Raw genomic sequence first — 17,178 nt, forward strand, 5'->3', positions numbered from 1 at the left:
TCCTCGAGGGTCGGCATCTTGCATGTTTTAGTTTTTTCCCTGGTGGTAGTAACAACATTTTCAGCATGTCTATGTTCTTCTTAGGCCTTCTAGGGTCCGTTCACACTGCAGCCTGAAGTGACCCAATTCCGATTTTTTTTTACGTAATGTGACCTGTATCCGATCTTTTCATGGCAGTGTGAACAGCACAGGTCGGATTCTTTTTCGAATGTGACCCGTATCCATTAGGTATCTGATTCAAATGCGACCTATCGTTCAGGTTGCATTCATCCGAACTGAACGTCACTGATTCTCAACAAATCTCACTATTCTCCTGAAGTGCTCTTTTCATATTCTGATCTCAAAAGGCTACAAAGGGCTACAGTAATAATACTGTACAGAAATAGCAGCTTGACAGCATCAAGCTGCCAAGCTGATGCGTCCTGATACACGCAAGAGGGAAGAAAAACAACAACCACAACGGACTATATTATATGAATTGTTAATATGCTGCTCCGGCCGGACAACAACTTCAAATGTGTAAGCTATGCTCCACCGTTAGCATCCATGTTTACTTTTGCAAACACTGAGCACTTCTTTTTTTTATGGCAGTTGGCAGAACACTGAGAACCCTGATGCTATTGCGCATGCAGGACCCTTTCAGGTCGTTTGCCCGTTCACACTGCAGAACACATACAGCCCCGGCAAAAAAATCGGAATTGCCAAAAAATCGGAATTGGGTCACTTCAGGCTGCAGTGTGAATGCACCCCTAGTGATCCATCATTTGATCCAGATGTGTTAAACCAGGGAGAGAACTAAAATATGCAGGATGCCGGCCCTTGAGGACCGACTTTGGGCACCACTGATCTAATGTCAGTTAAAAATTGATGGCTCTACACTTTTGAAAGCCTTATAGCAAAAACCCCATAAGGTCTAAAAAGGCTGAAGTAAGGTTGAGAATAATGTAGATACACAAAGAAATGCAAATACAATTTTGATTAAAAGTTACAACGAACTATGACACAAATGAAATTTTAAATATTAAAAATATTACCTCAGTGAATGACATTTGTGAGTGTTCAGACTGTTTTATGTGATATGCAATGTAGTCTCCCAGAGACCTGTGCTTGTCCTCTTTGACATATTCCTTCATCCAATGGTCTCTTTCGTCATCAGGGAGTTGAGATTTGTCCAAACGAACAACTGAGTCTGGAGTTGCGCAGTTGAGCATAACAGTTTTGACTTTATTCAGAGTGACTTGATAATCTGGTTCAATATCTTTATTCTCGGTTACTTGAAGGACAACAGAGGAGCATGTGTCTGAGTGGTAGCCAATGAAAACATCTCCTGGAATATACTTCTTGATTGTGGAGCAGTCATGCTGTATTGAGACAAATTTGTTAACCCAGGTCTGTATTTGTTCTGCAATTTCCCGCTGTTCCATTTTGAGGACAGTGTTGATGTCCAGACAGTGTTTCTCCAGTCTGTTAATGAGTGGGATTGGAAACTGCTCATAAACAACTTCCTTTTCTTCAATGACAATGAGCCTGAACTTTGGATGAACTCTGCATTTCACACGATGCGTCCCTAATCCAAGATCAACGTACTTCTGACCCCCTAGAGTCACATAGTATTGGTTGAGTGCATCATACAGACTTTCATACAGATTCTGTAGGTTCAGAAGCACAACTGTCTGTCCGGTCTCCATGCAAACTTTGACACGATTGATGTTTCTACAAATCTGCATGTACTCCTGGTCCTTTGGGAAGCTGGACCCAAAGATGATCTCTGGATGGACTTGACGAGACAAAAATATCTGTTGAAGTATCTGGAGTGCTGCATAGTTTTTAGTAAGGATTAAAAGGTACCGATTTTCCTCCATTTGGCAAGCTGGAAAAATACTTTCTTCGATCATGTCAATGGTACTGATGCTTGTATTGGAAAAGTCACGCTGAAGTTCTGTGAAGAAAATGTCAGCCGCCTTAACATCATCTCTTCCACTGAAGTTTCTCAGGACTGCCCCAGCGATTTGATCGACAGTGGGGCGCTCATTTGAGGTCTTTGTGATGGAAAATACCATCTTTATAAGACTATAAAAGTCCCGTAGACCAAAAAAGCCTTTGCCCTCTTTGCATACTGTTATATATGCTTTTGCAAAGGGCGGAAAGAGATTCTTTATCTTCTCAAGGATGTTTCTTTCAGATGCACAGATTCCTTCAGCACTTTTGATGAGTTCTGTCTCGCTTAAATCACCACGGGACACAAAAATTCCACGATTCATTTTGGCAGGGTCCAGTGCCCAGTTGGAAATCCCAATAAAACCAACCCTCTGATGAGGCTGTGGCTTTTCATCAACACATCCTTCTTCGAGTAATGGGTGTAGTGTTTTCAAAGGCATTTTCGGGGAATCCTCAGCTAACCCTATTTCATCAAGAACGACCACAGAGATGTATTCGTCCAGATTTTTGCTCTCTTGAAATCGGGCACATTGTTTGAACGTGTGGATGATTCCTTCAGGGGTTGAATGGGGACTGCACTGGAAAGACACCAGATGTATCTGCTTAAGTCTCTTAAACAGGTCTGAGTGTGATGTGGGGCCTTGCATAGCATCTGCTACCAGGGTTTTAGATAGTGATTTGGAGCTCCCTGGTTTCCCAACAATAAACAAGGGGATTCTTAGCTCAACACAAAGGACCATCATAAAGAAGTTCTCTTTCAAAGCTTCATTTCTGGCTATTGTCTTTCCCAAGGGTACACCACTTAGTAGAAGGTCCTGCATGAGTTGGATTTCCTGCTGTATTCTCCATGGTTTGTACTCAGGTGTTAGAAGTCGACTGATAGTTTCCTGATACTGGTCTTTGCTCTCTAAGCAGGACTGATAGCAAACTCCGGTTGCCATCAAGAGTGACCAGATCACTCTGTCACTAGCAGGGGAAAAGTTTGGTTTGTTTCTCCTTTTAGTTTGTTGCTGTATTAACTTTTTGAGATCTTCAGCAAACATGGAGTGATTCCTGTGGAACCACACAAATACATGCATGCAACGTTCAACATCTCTCAGACTGACAAAACTACATTCATCCTTCTTTTCCCTCATGAACTGTTGTGATGAAGATAACACCTTAGATATCATTGGAATGTGCCGTTCCTCAATCACATTGGCCTTTGCCTGCCTTTGCACGATTTGCTTGATATACATTTGTTCTGCTGAATCACTGAGTTGCCCAAAATCCCACACAAGAGGCATCAAGCTAGGTGGCAACACATGGACACGATACACAAGCTGGCGAAGAGGAATGGAGCCCAACTTTTCTTGTGTTTCCTGAGCATGGACTCTGTAGCCTAATCCTGATGCCTCAAGCCTCTCAATCATTTCAGGTGTGTGTTTTCTGTATGGGTTGCATGCAGCAATAATCTGTAGCCCTGTCTGAGAGCCAAGGCTTTTTCCCTGAACTGAATGATCACAAATGATTTCCTTGATGCTGCTTATGGCTTCTGTAGTGTTCGCCTCATCAAAGAAAAGAACTGAGTCAAATTCATGATTCTCCTTGTTTGTCTTTGCCAGAGTTTCTGCTTCAACCACTTTATCATGAATTATTCTAGACGTTGTTCCTCCATGAACCTTGACCAGTTTCATGTTCTCTGCTGCTGCTCCACATCTTCGCAGTTCACACATGAACTTTATGAGTCTTGTCTTACCACATCCTGTCTCACCCATTATTATGACTGGGATGCCACACCTAAATCGCATGTGTATTGCCATCATTTTGAGGATATTGTCTGTGGTCAGTTCGTAAGTTTCATCAGGATCAGTTGGCCATTTGATCCCAAGTACACTGCACAGATGCTCAATCTTGTCTGCTCTAGGCAGCTGATCAAAGTCCACATTAAAAGGGACTCTTTGATGAATTAGCCCCCTGTACAGCTCTTGAGTCATGATGTTTTCCTTTATTACTTTTCCTGTTGATGGATTTATAGCATCAACTCCTCTCCGGCCATTAAGCCTCAGATGAAATCCAATGAACGTCATGGATGTGTGGTCATCATTAAAAAATATGTATGGATGAGGTTCAGCTTCCCACCGTTTTCGAATGAGGAATGGAGCCAAATCTGTTTCATTTACTCCAATCAGGTCAGTTTGTCTTTTTCCAAGGCTCTCATCAGTGATACATAATGACGGTGTTGCAAAGTCTTTGGACATCAAGATCATAAACTCAACCACAAAGTTTTTGAACCCTTGAAGAGTGTCTCCAACAAACTCAACATGGCAGAAGACTGAATTTTCACAAGCTTGCAACTGAAGATTAAGAAACCACACAAAGTTACAAAGTTCTGCCCATGAAGGATCCAGGACACCACAGTAGAACAAGAATATCTGAAGACAATGTGAATGAGAGCCTTCAATCCCCTTGTAAGTAAAGTTATCAAGATTCTCACTATTGTGAAAAAGTGTGAGATACTGGTATGGTCTCTGAAAAGCTTCACTGCGAAAACATTCATCATCCATAAGAGGGTCATCGTTTTCAGTGGAAAAATTTTCCTCCTTTTGCTTTTCCAATGCCATGACTTCTTTAGGAGGACGACAAAACACTTTTGGGAAAACGTCAGGGATCGCAAAGTTTTCCTTTTGTCCCTGAAGGTACAGAAACAGAAGGACTTAAGTGAACATCAATTCAAATACTTTCATTCAGTAAATAACATCAGTTACATTAGCTATGCTTCACTCTCCTTAAAGCTAACACTTCAAAATACAGCAGCTGCTTGTACAACAAACAGTTGAAACCAAATATGTTCATATACTGTCTAAAAACATGTTTTTTTCTTACTTTCTGACATGAAAGCAAATTAAACTTTCTATTTTGGGTAAGTGTAGTAGACAGATTTTTAAAAGCTGTGTCCGGAGGTGCTGTGGTGGCGTAGGGGCATAGCACGACCCACATATTGAGGCCTTGGTCCCGATTAGTTCGATTCACGGCCTGGTGACGTCTGCCACATGTCTTCCCCCTCTCACATTACCCTCTTTCCTGGCGTATTACTTTTAATTAAAGGCCACTAGAGCCAACAAAACCTTAAAAAAAAAGCTGTGTCCAACAACAGGCTCCAAGTTTATTTATTTATTTATTTAGACATCTAGCTGGTAAATTTTTTGACCTAGGTTTAAATTTTTTCTAGGGACTACTGTCTGAGCATATTACATCTAACATAACTCTTCGCACAGAGCTATGTTGAAATAGTTCAACCAGGGCTTGGTGTTGAGTTCGGCAGGAGGATAGCTCTCTGTAAACAAAATTCATTGCACATCTTCAGCAATGAGAGTCGATATGCAACTTCAGATGAAGTATGTCAAAGCCTTTAAGGGCAACAAAGGCAATTAAGAAAATCTGTGTGTGAGCAGAAGTAAAAAGGCATGGATGCCAGGTGGCCTACAACCCGACTCATTTACATAGGGTCTTAACACGTAATTGGGCCAAAATTCTAGCAAACTTTTGTAAGAAGCTTGAGAAAGGATCCCAAAATGTATAATCCTAGTCATACAAGTACACCAAAAAAACTTTAATCTGGTTGTTTTGTTTTGGCAATAATCCAAGATTTTAGCAATCCTAACTGACTTAAACAGAAAAATGTACACATGTGGGGGGGAAAAGTTTTTGCTTCTTTTATACTATGAATGAAAATATCTGATTTAACTGTATTAGTTTTTCTTTTCCTGTGGCCAAAATAATTGGAAGAAGCTGGACAAAATAGAAATAACCATGAAAATTAGCCAATCTAATGATCATCACATTTTAAGACATACTAGACAACTTACCAATCTTGTGCCACATCTGGCCTGATCATTTGTGGTTTCTGTTAATTCCATGATATACAGGTGTTTATGGGTACAGTGCCACATTTGTCCATCTGAATCCATCAAGTAGCGTAAAAAGAACAACTTGAAAAGGAATTCATCCAGCCCTTTCTGTACCTGAGATTAACATTTTGTAAAGAAAGCAACACTTTTTGAGTAAAAACCAAGTCAAAATTAAAATAAATCAGATTAATGCTGATCATAGCATCAGGTACATCTAAAAAGAATTGAATGTCATGAAAAAGTTAAATATTTGTGTCACTTATTTCACAAAGTGAAACTCACAGATTCATTATATATATTGTATATATTTCAAATATTTCAAGACTGTTGACTTGACAAATGTCCAGAAGACAGTTGATGATATGCCCACAAAGTGTTGTATCCAAGCACAATCATAAAGAACACTTTACGAATATGCACTCACTACACACAAACAAATCCTAGAAATGGGCTACAATTGTTGCTTTGTTCAAGTCTGAACCATTGTTCAGTGGTCCAAAATCCTTAGAAGTAAAGTTTGCATATAATTTAGAATTCAAGTTCCCAGAGTGTTGAGGAAGACTGGATAGGCACACAATGAATGTTGCTTGAAGTTCAGTGTGAAGTTTCCACACTCAGTGATGGTTTAGGGTGTCATGTCATCTGCTGTTTCTGGTCCAAAAGGTTTTCTGAAGTCCATAGTCAATGCAATCATCTACCAAGATTTTTGAAGCACTTTTTTTGTTCGAACATCTTAATTGATATGCTGATTTCATTTCCCAGTCGGACTGGGCATCTGTTCACTCTACCATTGGTGCCAAATGCTGGTCCACTAACCATGGTGTTCCTGTTCTTTACTGGCTAACAAACTGGCTTGGCCCAAACTCCATAGAAAATCTATGAGGTATATTTAAGAGGAAGCCAAGAGACATCAAACCAAACAATGCAGATGATGACAGCCATCATCTGCATTGACGGCCTTCAAGTCATCTGGATTGACATCTGCCAACCTCTACCAAGTTATGATGAGATTCTCTCATGTGACTTCAAGTCATTGCTGATGATTTGCAGGCATTTGATCCAGATTGCTGAGTGAAATGGAAACCCAGCAATCCATAATAAGCCATAGGCATCAAATCAAAAGAAAATTGGATTCAGAGATTTCACCATAAGTATAATGAATCTGAGTTTCACTTTCTAAAATAAGTAACAAAAAATGTGCCATTTTTCACAATATTTCTCATTTTTTTGATGTACACGCATGTTAACGCTTCTTACCGATGATGTGACATCAAGGTGAAAAACCTTAAAATCCCTTTGTGTTGGAGTGTCGTACAAAGACTGGAGAACTTGGTGGTCATCAATGGTATGTTCAGTGAGGCGAATGCACTTTTTACATGCAGTACCCTCTTCAACATATTTTTCCAATTTTTCATACAGCCTTTGGACATATAGAGACTTCCCTAAAAAAAGAAAAAAAGAAAAAAAAAGCTATTATATTGATGACTAAAATGATGACATCAACAGTAACAGGGAACAAAGATCACCTTATCAATAATTATGAATTGGTCGATTTTACATCTAAAACTTACCAACTCCAGCACGATGCGATGAGACAATGCCAACAGTATGGCCACCTTTAAACATAGCATCCTTCAGATCTGACGGGGGTGAAAAATGCCTGGACAAATATTGCTGGATCTTCCCCAATGGCTCTTGAGGAACAAAGTCTCTTTTGAACTGACTAAATGCAGTTGGAATATAAGTGTGTTCCCTCTCAGAGCTACAATAGATCACAAGCCTGTAATCATGGTGGTTAAAGTGAGTGCTCAGTCTCTGAAAACATTTCTCCATCGCACAGCTGACATCATATGCAAGTTGATCTGCCCAAATCATTGTGTAAACTTTCTGGCCAACATCCCCTGGTGTGAGGCATCTCCTCAGGAAAAGCTCCACTTGCTCGTAGGATGTTGATGGGGTACACAAGAGAACCTCGTCATAACTTGGTAGAGGTTCATATTCACTGTTCATGTACAAGCAGATACTTGAAGTCAGAACCTGGTCATGTGGGCAGATTAGGAGATTTGGTTGCTTTGCAATGAGACCTTTAGGGAGAGTTCTTCTTAGGGAAAAATCCTTATTTTCACAGAGTACTGGTTCTTCTGATTCATCCTTTTCTGGGTCAGCCATCATTTTAAATAAATGCCCCAAACTCCGTATGTCCAAAAAGTCATGGAAAAACATTCTGTCATTCCCAATATAGTCTCTCCACAAGTCTTCTAGTTCTCTTAAACCAAAAGTCTGGTCTCCACTCTCTACTGCATCCTCATGTGTTAAATGGCTAAAACAGACTGAAAATGTATCATCATTTTTGTTATGGATTTCACCGTGCTCAAATCGGTTGGAGAGCTTCTGCCATGGTCCCCAGACATCTGAAGCTGAGCAGTTAGGTTTGATGAAAGAGAGCATCATCAGCACTTGCTCATCTATTTCTGTATTTACATTTGCAGGACTCAGGACGCTGCATAGATGGAATATTTGTTCTGCTGTGAAGAAGTTTAAGTAGTAGTGATCAGATCGGATTTCGTCCATGAATTTTTGCCAGTCACAAATAAACAACTCCATCTTCCTGGACAGTTCTATGAGTTGTTCAACCAGATTTCCATTCATCTTAATAGTAATGGTCTTGCAAAAGTTGATTTCCATGGTGATACATTGATCACTTTGACTTTTGCAATAGATCTTTGCTTCCCAGCATCTGAAAAGTGGATTCCCTGCTGTATGGAGATCTATAAATGCTTTGGCAAGTCTCTGGACATTTTCAAACACCTAAATATAAAGAACATGTGTTATTACAACATATGTGAAAATCATAGATTATATAAAAATGTATATAAATCCCTGTTCAGAAAATGATAAAAAAAAGAAATTGATGGAATGCACCTCAGTGAATCGTTCCACTTCAGTCTGATTTTGTTGCTTTTTTCCAGACATGAGCATGAGCTTGTTTTGTAGCTCTTTTAGATCCTCGTAGCTATGTGTCAAGCTTTGACCTTGTCCATCTTGAATCTGGAGTTTCAGGGAAGACTCCAAATTCAACTGTGGAAGAAAAATTTAAACAATGAAATGAAGCAAATTTGGTTTATTTCACAAAACCACAGATAAGATGAAAAGATCTTTGTAGATTAAAAAGATATTGCTGTCACCTCAGATTGACATGTCTATCACCACTGTATTATCTACCAACTAGGGATGCCAACAATTAATCAACTTACTTACTTGATATCCGAAAGCAGCAGATGCTGCTCCCTACAGTGCTGTCTGATATCATATATCTGAAAATGATCTAATCAACATCCTCTGGACACAATCCAAATAATTAAGATAATTATTTTTCAATAATTTTTTAATATACCGTATATGAAATTATAAATTAAGTCACTTGTTACTACTTATTGATTTACAGCAGTCATTCTGTCTAGAATAATGTTTAATATGATTAAAGTACAAAAATTTCTTTAGTATTTAAAAAAATCTTAGATATTTTTATACCACTTATAAATACACTTATTTGAATGTATTTGCACACAACACTAACAGCAAAGAATGATAATGATTTACCCGTTTCTGATTTTGGGCCTTGACAGTATACGTTCCTCTCTCATTAATGGATGTAGCCAAGGACAAAGAAGAAAATTCGACAGATCCATGGGTTTCTCTAACGGTTTTCAACCAATCCAGATGACGAGCTGTGTCTCTCTGAAACAGGAAAACCATTTAGGGAGTTAACCAAATCTCATGATGTTTACAGATATGTATATGTATTAAATTACAAATATATTAAAATAAATAAAACATCTTATATCTTCTTTTTTTTATCTCTTTGGAATAATTTCCAGTCAGAAAATGACTTATTGGTAGAATAAAATAACTTGAAATGTAAATATATTAGGTGTCCAAATAATTTTGGACTTTACTGCAAAAACGACCTCTAAATGAAGATGTTTTCAAACCATTTTGTTTATATCTTGTTGGGATGCTCTCACAGTCTGACGAGTTAATTCTCAATACACCATCAAAGTTAGATCTGGCTTCCAACAATTTTTCCGCAAAGCCTTACAAATTGATGTGGATACATTAGAATGTTTTAACTAATTAAGAAAACAAAGGTGAAAATATTTTGAGTTCTACCCTGTTCCCTTCCTTTTTATATTGTCCAAATCAGTTTGCAGGGGTGCCACTAACCACTTTTTACAACCCATTGTTTGTTTTGAAAACTGTTTTTCTTCTCATGTCCAATTCCAAACAAAACATTATGGCTCATTTAGTCACATTTTATAAATTTAATTAAGAATGTGTCAAGAAATTGCATAGTCTAATTCAGTTCACAATCAATTAACAATTTACAACTGTTGTTCTGTTACTATAGTTAAAAAAATAAGAACTGTTTAAGATTACCAGTTTCTTTGGTAAGTTTTTGTCATTCTCAAGAGCTTTCCATAGGGTTGGCAAAGAATCCATGAGATTTTGAAAATTGGAGTCCTGTTTCAACCCATACAGTAGTGATGAATAACCAAGAACAGCATCATGAAAACAGGCCACTCGATCCACATCTAGATCATTCTCTCCAGCAGAAATGGATGCCAGGTCAACAAAAACTTTCAGTTCATTGATATCTGCAAAAAGAAGTTTATTTTAGCAACTAGTAGATCTAACATTTTTTGCAACAAAATCTTAAATCTACTTTACCTTCAAGTTCCTTTTTGACCCACTTAATAAAATTGTCACTTGGACTGAGCACATGTAGACACTCCTTGCGTTGATCTGTTATGTCTTTCAGAATATCTTTTGCACGGACAAAGCTTGAATCAATGTAGTTCAAGTTCTTTGTCTTGGAGTTGTCATCATTCTGAAAAATATAAATTCACAAGGTGAAATCATGTATTGGGATTTAAAGTAATGGGAACAGTTTTCAGATCATTTTAAAATTTCAAAAATTTTTTGAAAAACCTTAATTGTTTGTGCGACACAAATTTGCTTAAACAACTATTCATAAATCTGTTTTAACCTTCTGCTTAATTGAAAGTCTTAATTTTAGTCATGTAGCACACCAACATGGTACATCAATGACCAAAAGAAAAGTCATTCTGGTTTAGGTCACTGATAGTTTTTCAAAGTTTTGAGTCTTGTTGCACAAAATACAACATATTTACATGTGAAAATGAGGTAACCAAAACTCTGTACATTGCATGCTACTCTAAATTAGATTATTAACATAACTGCATTTTCTTTTTATTTTATTTTTTTATTTCTTCCTATTTTTATCTCCAGTAAAAACTTTGTTTTTTCTCCACTGTATATAAAACAATGTGAGGTTAACACTTTTAATTATACTCCACAGTTCAAGTAAAAATTTAAATGAGACTGATATTTTCTTAAAAAGTTTCCATAAACAAAACTTCCCAAAGTGACAGACATGCAGAAACCTACCATTTGCAGTAATTTCTCCAGGATCTTAAAATCTCCTTTTGGACATAACGCATTTTTGATGTTCATGATTATTTCAGTAGAGTCCATTACCAAATGGTGCTCATGGTATTGCCTTATCTGTGCAACTCTTCTATTGATCCATTTTCTGTTATCAGTTCGGTCAATCTTGCACATTATGTCGAAATCTTTGCGCAGGTCTTCGTACTTTCCTTTGTAGTCCTCAAAAATGTTGTCAACTTCTTCTAGTAACAGTTCCCCGCTCTTGATGCTGTCATAAAGGTTTTTATACTGGCTGTAGCAACTCTGGAAAATTTTGTTGTGAACAAGATCAAGAGTATAGACGGTTTCCTCCTCTTCTTTTTCTTCCTCTTCTTCTTCTCCATCTTCATCAGAGTGTTCTCTTGACAGTTCTTTCACTTGGTTGGTCCAGCACATTTTGAAGATCAGGCTGTCTTTAATGTCATGTAGTTCTGAAGCCATTTCATAGATGGTATCAGAGAGGTTAAAGAAAGTGACCTTCCTTGTGGTCTGCGAACTGAAATTATCAAGTGAGCAAACTGCCATGAATTCATTCAAATTCATTGACTCAAAGTTCCGTTGAAGATTTTTGTCCAACCCCTGGAAGTCAACTGGAATTAAAAACAGAAATGTACAGATTAGAAATTAAATAGAAAGGCATGTTAAATGAGGATTCTTAATCCTAGTTTAGGTGAATACTTTTTACGTAAATGATTAGTTATATGCTATGCAAGGATTCTTTGACAAGTTTTGACATTTCAATAAATCTCTAAATAAAACTCATTTTTGTTTCACAACTACTCCGAGAATGATTCTGCTTTTTCCTTTCCTTGCAGCACATGATTCAAGTTATCTAGAACATGAATCAACCTTGGTCCTCAATTTAGTCGTCTTTTTCCTTTTATAAGTAATTTAAGGTCTCTTACTGAAGAGTCATGAATTTTTTAAAATCCTTTTTGTTTACAAACATTCACACATCAAACATTGATGCAAATTGTGATTCCCAACACATTGCACACACACATTGTCAGTAATGTAAAACTGTTGATGCCTGCAATGAAAATGAGAAAGCATGCCTGAAAAGCATTTAAAAAATGATTTTTCTTACTAGCTGGGATCTTAAGATGAAAGAATAAGAGTTGAGTTTGTCTAGTTTGATGATTTGTTAGGGCCATTTAGGAGAGCTTCAGAACAGTATATATGTAGGTTGTCCAAATACTTATGTGTTGTTCCAAATGTACCAACAGGAAGCAAGTTTATGCATATTATCAATATTACTTTAGGGAGGGGAAAGAAGGTACAACAGCCCCTAAATAACTCAGAGCTTGACAAAGTCTAGAATAAATCAAGAAATAAGGCTGCATGTTGGTTGTATATGTCTAAGATAGAGAGGGTTTCTTAGACTGCAAAATCAGTCAATTGACCTTAACATTTTTAGGTGGTGTTGAAAGGGTGCAATTTGTGTTGTATTTAGTTTAGTTTAGTTGTACTCAGGACAAAAACACCATGCAAATTATCTGCAGGGTCCTTTGTGAATGTTACCCACCTTTGACATATTTAGAGACCTCCTGACAGAATTCTAAGAGATCTCTGATCATCTCTTTTTCACTGGATACTGCATCTGCTTCCTCTTTCCTTAGTCCCAAAAATCTTCTCATGTTGACTTCATCTTTACAACGACCGTCATCACAGAGGTAATCTAGAAAAACAAAATGTAAATAATAAGAAGTAACAACAAAAAAGTAGCACCCATTTGCAGAATCCTATTGAACAGTAACAGATGTCCCAAACAATCGGTTGGTCATCAAAACGTTTAAAGACTCAAATACATTTTTTAAAGACTACATGTAGCATGTTGATTTGTGCTATTAAAGGCATGTTTATATACATAAAACTTTTAAGAACACATATCTTAAAAAAGATATTGTAACAATTTATTTTTGCAGGGGGTTTATTTGTACATATGCTTCTTTAAAAACTTTGAGAATTTTATTAACTGATCAAATGGAAAAAAAATTCTACAACTTCATGTTGTATTGGAGAAAATTTAAGGCTTTTTATTGTCAATATTAATATTTGATGTATTTTAAACTTAAATTTTAAAGTACTGCCACTCTGAATGGCTGTCAAGTCCCCTAACATGGATCAATCGAAACTAGTACTCTTGTCATGTAGTCTTACTTTGATAGAATACTGAAGATGAATGTGGACCACCCCAGGGGCACCTAAATGTTTTAAAGGGGTCAGGGGACATTTAATGGTGGATTTAATGACAAGGCAATATTTTGGGTTAATAAATGTAACATTTTTATGTAATGCATTTTTTCTGGATTTTTCTGTCATGGTACTAAATCTACCATGAAAACGTGAGGAAGTCCATTGCTTTGCAATAGATCAGCCTAGCTGGATTTGTCCGGAGACCGCCTAATTATCTCCCACATGGTGTTATGTAAATGAATATTGTACACTGAAACATACAGGAACTAAACACAAAGTGAACACTTTTGAATATTAGATTCCAGAGAAGAAACCATTTAAGATAACAGAATAGTTGGAAGGACAAAGTGAAGAGAAACAGAGAACATACTCACCTATTTTCAGCAAACCAAGAAAGTGTTGTTCTCTCTGGAGAATTTGGTTCAATGTTTTCATTTTGATCTGCCCACTGAAGAACTTTTCGGAGACAGATTTAAACACTGAAGCTCCCAAAGTCATCTTAAATTGTGCTTCTTCTGACAGTTTGTTAATCAGACCTTCTCCAGCACCTTCAAAACATTACACAACAACTGCTGTTAAGGTTCAACAAAAAGTAAAAAGAAGCAAAAAAAGCATAGCAGTTTATTCTTAAAAGGAGATAATTATTTTCTTCTGAGCAGTTGTGATTCTGTTGGCTCACATAACATTAACGCAATATCACCCAAACCTATTTATGCTCATATTTTACATCTAGTTTCCAATTTCTCCATATAATGTGAAAAAAATTGACTTGTGAATCCAGTATTACCAGCAAAAGCTGATGTCAGAACTGGAAACTGTTATTTATGCATTTATTTCTTTGAAATTGGATTTTCATAAAATATTTTTCATAAAAGCACACGTGGGGTCAGTGCGACCTTGCCAGACTGCACACTGAGTAACAACTTCGTGGGGTTGAAATGACCCCATCTCTTAAGGTTCTGGGACGGTTAATCAACAGCTAGGTTGTTTGCGACCAAGCGTTTCATTTTTGCAGAAATCATGGCAGGCAGAGGAGGTAGATATTGTTCACAGATTAACTCTCGTGCAGTAGGACATAGTGAAAGTGCTAATATGTAATGTAAAAAATAAAACACACTGCAACATTAAGGAAACATTCGATGGGAGAGCGCCAAGTCTGTGAAATATTACATCTCAGTAGCACATAATGGCGGTCCAACGCCAAGAGCAGTCAGCAGAACCGTCTTCCACCACTGAGAAAGACTGGTCATGTAGCCTGAGGAATTAAATTATTAATATGTTCCAATTACCTGCCATTTGGAAGACAGTTTTTGCCATGTGCCAGTCTAAAAGGTACTGAAATGTCAAGTCTTCATCTTCAGTATGATCTCCATTAGAATCTGCTGGCCATGACTTGAGCACCACAACGGACATCAGTTTTCCAAACTTTGATATATTGTGCGTTTCCAAAAGTTGTTTCATAGATACATTAGATTTATCCTGAAGAAAAAAAAAAGAAGAAAAATACTTTAATAAAGTGTAACAATATGGTGACAATCATTTTAGAAACAGCTCTAAAATTTCCAGTGAGAGGATCAGTTGTATTCTTTAAACACTCAATAAAGAAACCAGTCTGGAGAGATGTCAAGAACACACAATGAGTGCTTTATTATTTTTCTATAGACATGCTGCGTAGCTGCAGGCTCAACAGGTGTGGGAGACCATTTATCCCACTCACCACAACCTGCAACTCACTCTGTCATCATTTTTCCACTACCATTTTTATACGTTTGTAGTGGTAACTAAGTATTTTAGTTTATGTGGTGGATAACAACTGGTATACATAAATATAAAATGCTGTGGGAATATTGACATTGAAGTGAGGTACTTTTGTAAACTGAGTCACTGTACAGGAAATACCTGTCACCTGTGTTTTTTGTTGTTGTTTGTTTGTTTGTTTGTTTGTTTTTTGCTTACTATACAAATTTCACTTGTTTTACCAGCTTTTTCTGACTGGTAAATTCACTTCATATCTAACTAACCCCCAAAAGAAAATAGAAAGAATGGATGATACATCGATTTTTGGGCATCAAATTGCAAGTAATCAAATAATAGAAATTTTTTAAATGAATCTGGTCCACTAGATTTTACAGCTTAAATTTCCCTACCATAAATGTTATATAATTTTTTTAAACACAGCCAAATATACTTTTCATAACTCTATTTTGTCACAATCAAGCTACATACATCCTCTGCAATCCTCATCTAAGGTTTGGAATCACCAGTAAAAAAGTTCACAGCAAAAGCAGAATCTAAACAAGTTTTATAGTGTCTTGTGAAAATGTTTACTAAATGCATGATGTCTTACCTGGCAAATAAGTGCTACAGCCTCCAAGGCACATTTTTCAATAACGGACAGCAGTGGATTTGTGTTGCTCAGTTCTTCTACCATTTTAGAGTAGAATCCAATTTGATTAATACGATCCTCCTAGTACGTAAACACAAATCTTAGTATAAAGAAAATACATTGAAAACATAAAAATACAGTACAAGTAAAGAAGCCCTACCTTTTTAAGTTTTCCTTCAAAGTTTTTTAAGAATGTGTTTCTCCAGAAAGAAGTTTGTTCCTCATGACTGAATGACACTGAAAGTAGGTTTGTCCAGACCTATACATGGGGACATTTTTTAATAGTAACAGAAAAGCAGCATCTAAACTAAAAGACTATCGAAAATACACAGTTGAATCTTTTTTTTTTTCAAAGAGAAACAAAATCCTACAACAATTAGAGATACACCAATGCCATTAGACCAAAATCTGCCTATTTTATTTTGATCGGGACTGATCAGATACAATACATATTTTAATTTTTCCCTTTCATTGCAACAAAAATTATAACTTTTTTTTCCAGTTTGCAAATATACAATATAAAATGCTTTCTTTCAAGTTAAGTGAAATCAGATCAATTTTAGAAATATCTGCTTTTATGCAAAGCACAAGGAGAATAATAACAGCTGCCGCTATCAATTGGACAGCGGCACATTTTATTTTTTATTTATGGTCCTTTTTGCATCTTAAGATTGAATCAAAATCAGGTTTACAGAAATGCAATTTGCATGAATTATAGATACAAGTAAATTAGAATCAGTCAGACCTAAAAAAATAACCTGGGAATTGGTGTGGGTCAGCTGTGATTGAAATAGTAAGGCATCATATTGCTGCCAGTAATTCTTACATTCATTTCATAGGGAAAAGAAAGCTCCAAGTGACCCCATGGTTTAAGCAGTTTGTTGTTAAAAGTGTCTCTTCGCCATTCAGTTATTATTTGCAATGTCTCTCCGAATGATTCTTCCTGGGTTCTCTTTTGTACCTGTAATAATTATTAGAATATCATTAGTTGTGCTAAACATTGCCATTAGAGTGGAAGTTTGACAAAATGTTGAAATACAGATGTGAACAAGGTGTGACAGATTAACTGGCGATTCTTGCCTCAGAATGAGTGTGACCATATATCTTAGAGATCAAACAGACGAGCTCAAGGAACAGAAGAGGAACATCACAGCGGTCTGGTTCTTTTATGTTGCGGCAGACAGAACCAAGTAGTCTCACAGCGGTTTTTAGACAACACTCGCCATATTTGTCATCAAAACTGGGAAAAAAAGATAAACA

General features: G+C 36.8%; 1 protein-coding gene across 2 annotated transcripts in view; it reads right to left on the reverse strand.

Moving 5' to 3' along the window:
- LOC106922731 (E3 ubiquitin-protein ligase rnf213-alpha-like) overlaps positions 1-17,178 on the reverse strand; it is a 53,684-nt gene that overhangs the window by 22,472 nt on the left and 14,034 nt on the right. For both annotated transcript variants that reach the window (XM_088005074.1, XM_088005075.1), the window contains 16 exons: positions 16,999-17,158; positions 16,745-16,879; positions 16,079-16,177; positions 15,880-15,999; positions 14,822-15,011; positions 13,907-14,080; positions 12,862-13,014; positions 11,298-11,926; positions 10,557-10,716; positions 10,266-10,483; positions 9,429-9,566; positions 8,751-8,906; positions 7,400-8,636; positions 7,086-7,270; positions 5,787-5,942; positions 1,035-4,610 (listed from right to left, as the gene is read on the reverse strand). In XM_088005074.1, coding sequence (XP_087861200.1) covers positions 1,035-4,610; positions 5,787-5,942; positions 7,086-7,270; positions 7,400-8,636; positions 8,751-8,906; positions 9,429-9,566; positions 10,266-10,483; positions 10,557-10,716; positions 11,298-11,926; positions 12,862-13,014; positions 13,907-14,080; positions 14,822-15,011; positions 15,880-15,999; positions 16,079-16,177; positions 16,745-16,879; positions 16,999-17,158 — 7,486 coding nt within the window. The remainder of the gene's footprint in view (positions 1-1,034; positions 4,611-5,786; positions 5,943-7,085; positions 7,271-7,399; positions 8,637-8,750; positions 8,907-9,428; positions 9,567-10,265; positions 10,484-10,556; positions 10,717-11,297; positions 11,927-12,861; positions 13,015-13,906; positions 14,081-14,821; positions 15,012-15,879; positions 16,000-16,078; positions 16,178-16,744; positions 16,880-16,998; positions 17,159-17,178) is intronic.

The sequence above is a fragment of the Poecilia mexicana genome, unplaced genomic scaffold, assembly GCF_051168715.1.
Source record: "Poecilia mexicana isolate PSO_F unplaced genomic scaffold, ASM5116871v1 scaffold_4, whole genome shotgun sequence".
In the NCBI taxonomy this organism is placed as follows: Eukaryota; Metazoa; Chordata; class Actinopteri; order Cyprinodontiformes; family Poeciliidae; genus Poecilia; species Poecilia mexicana.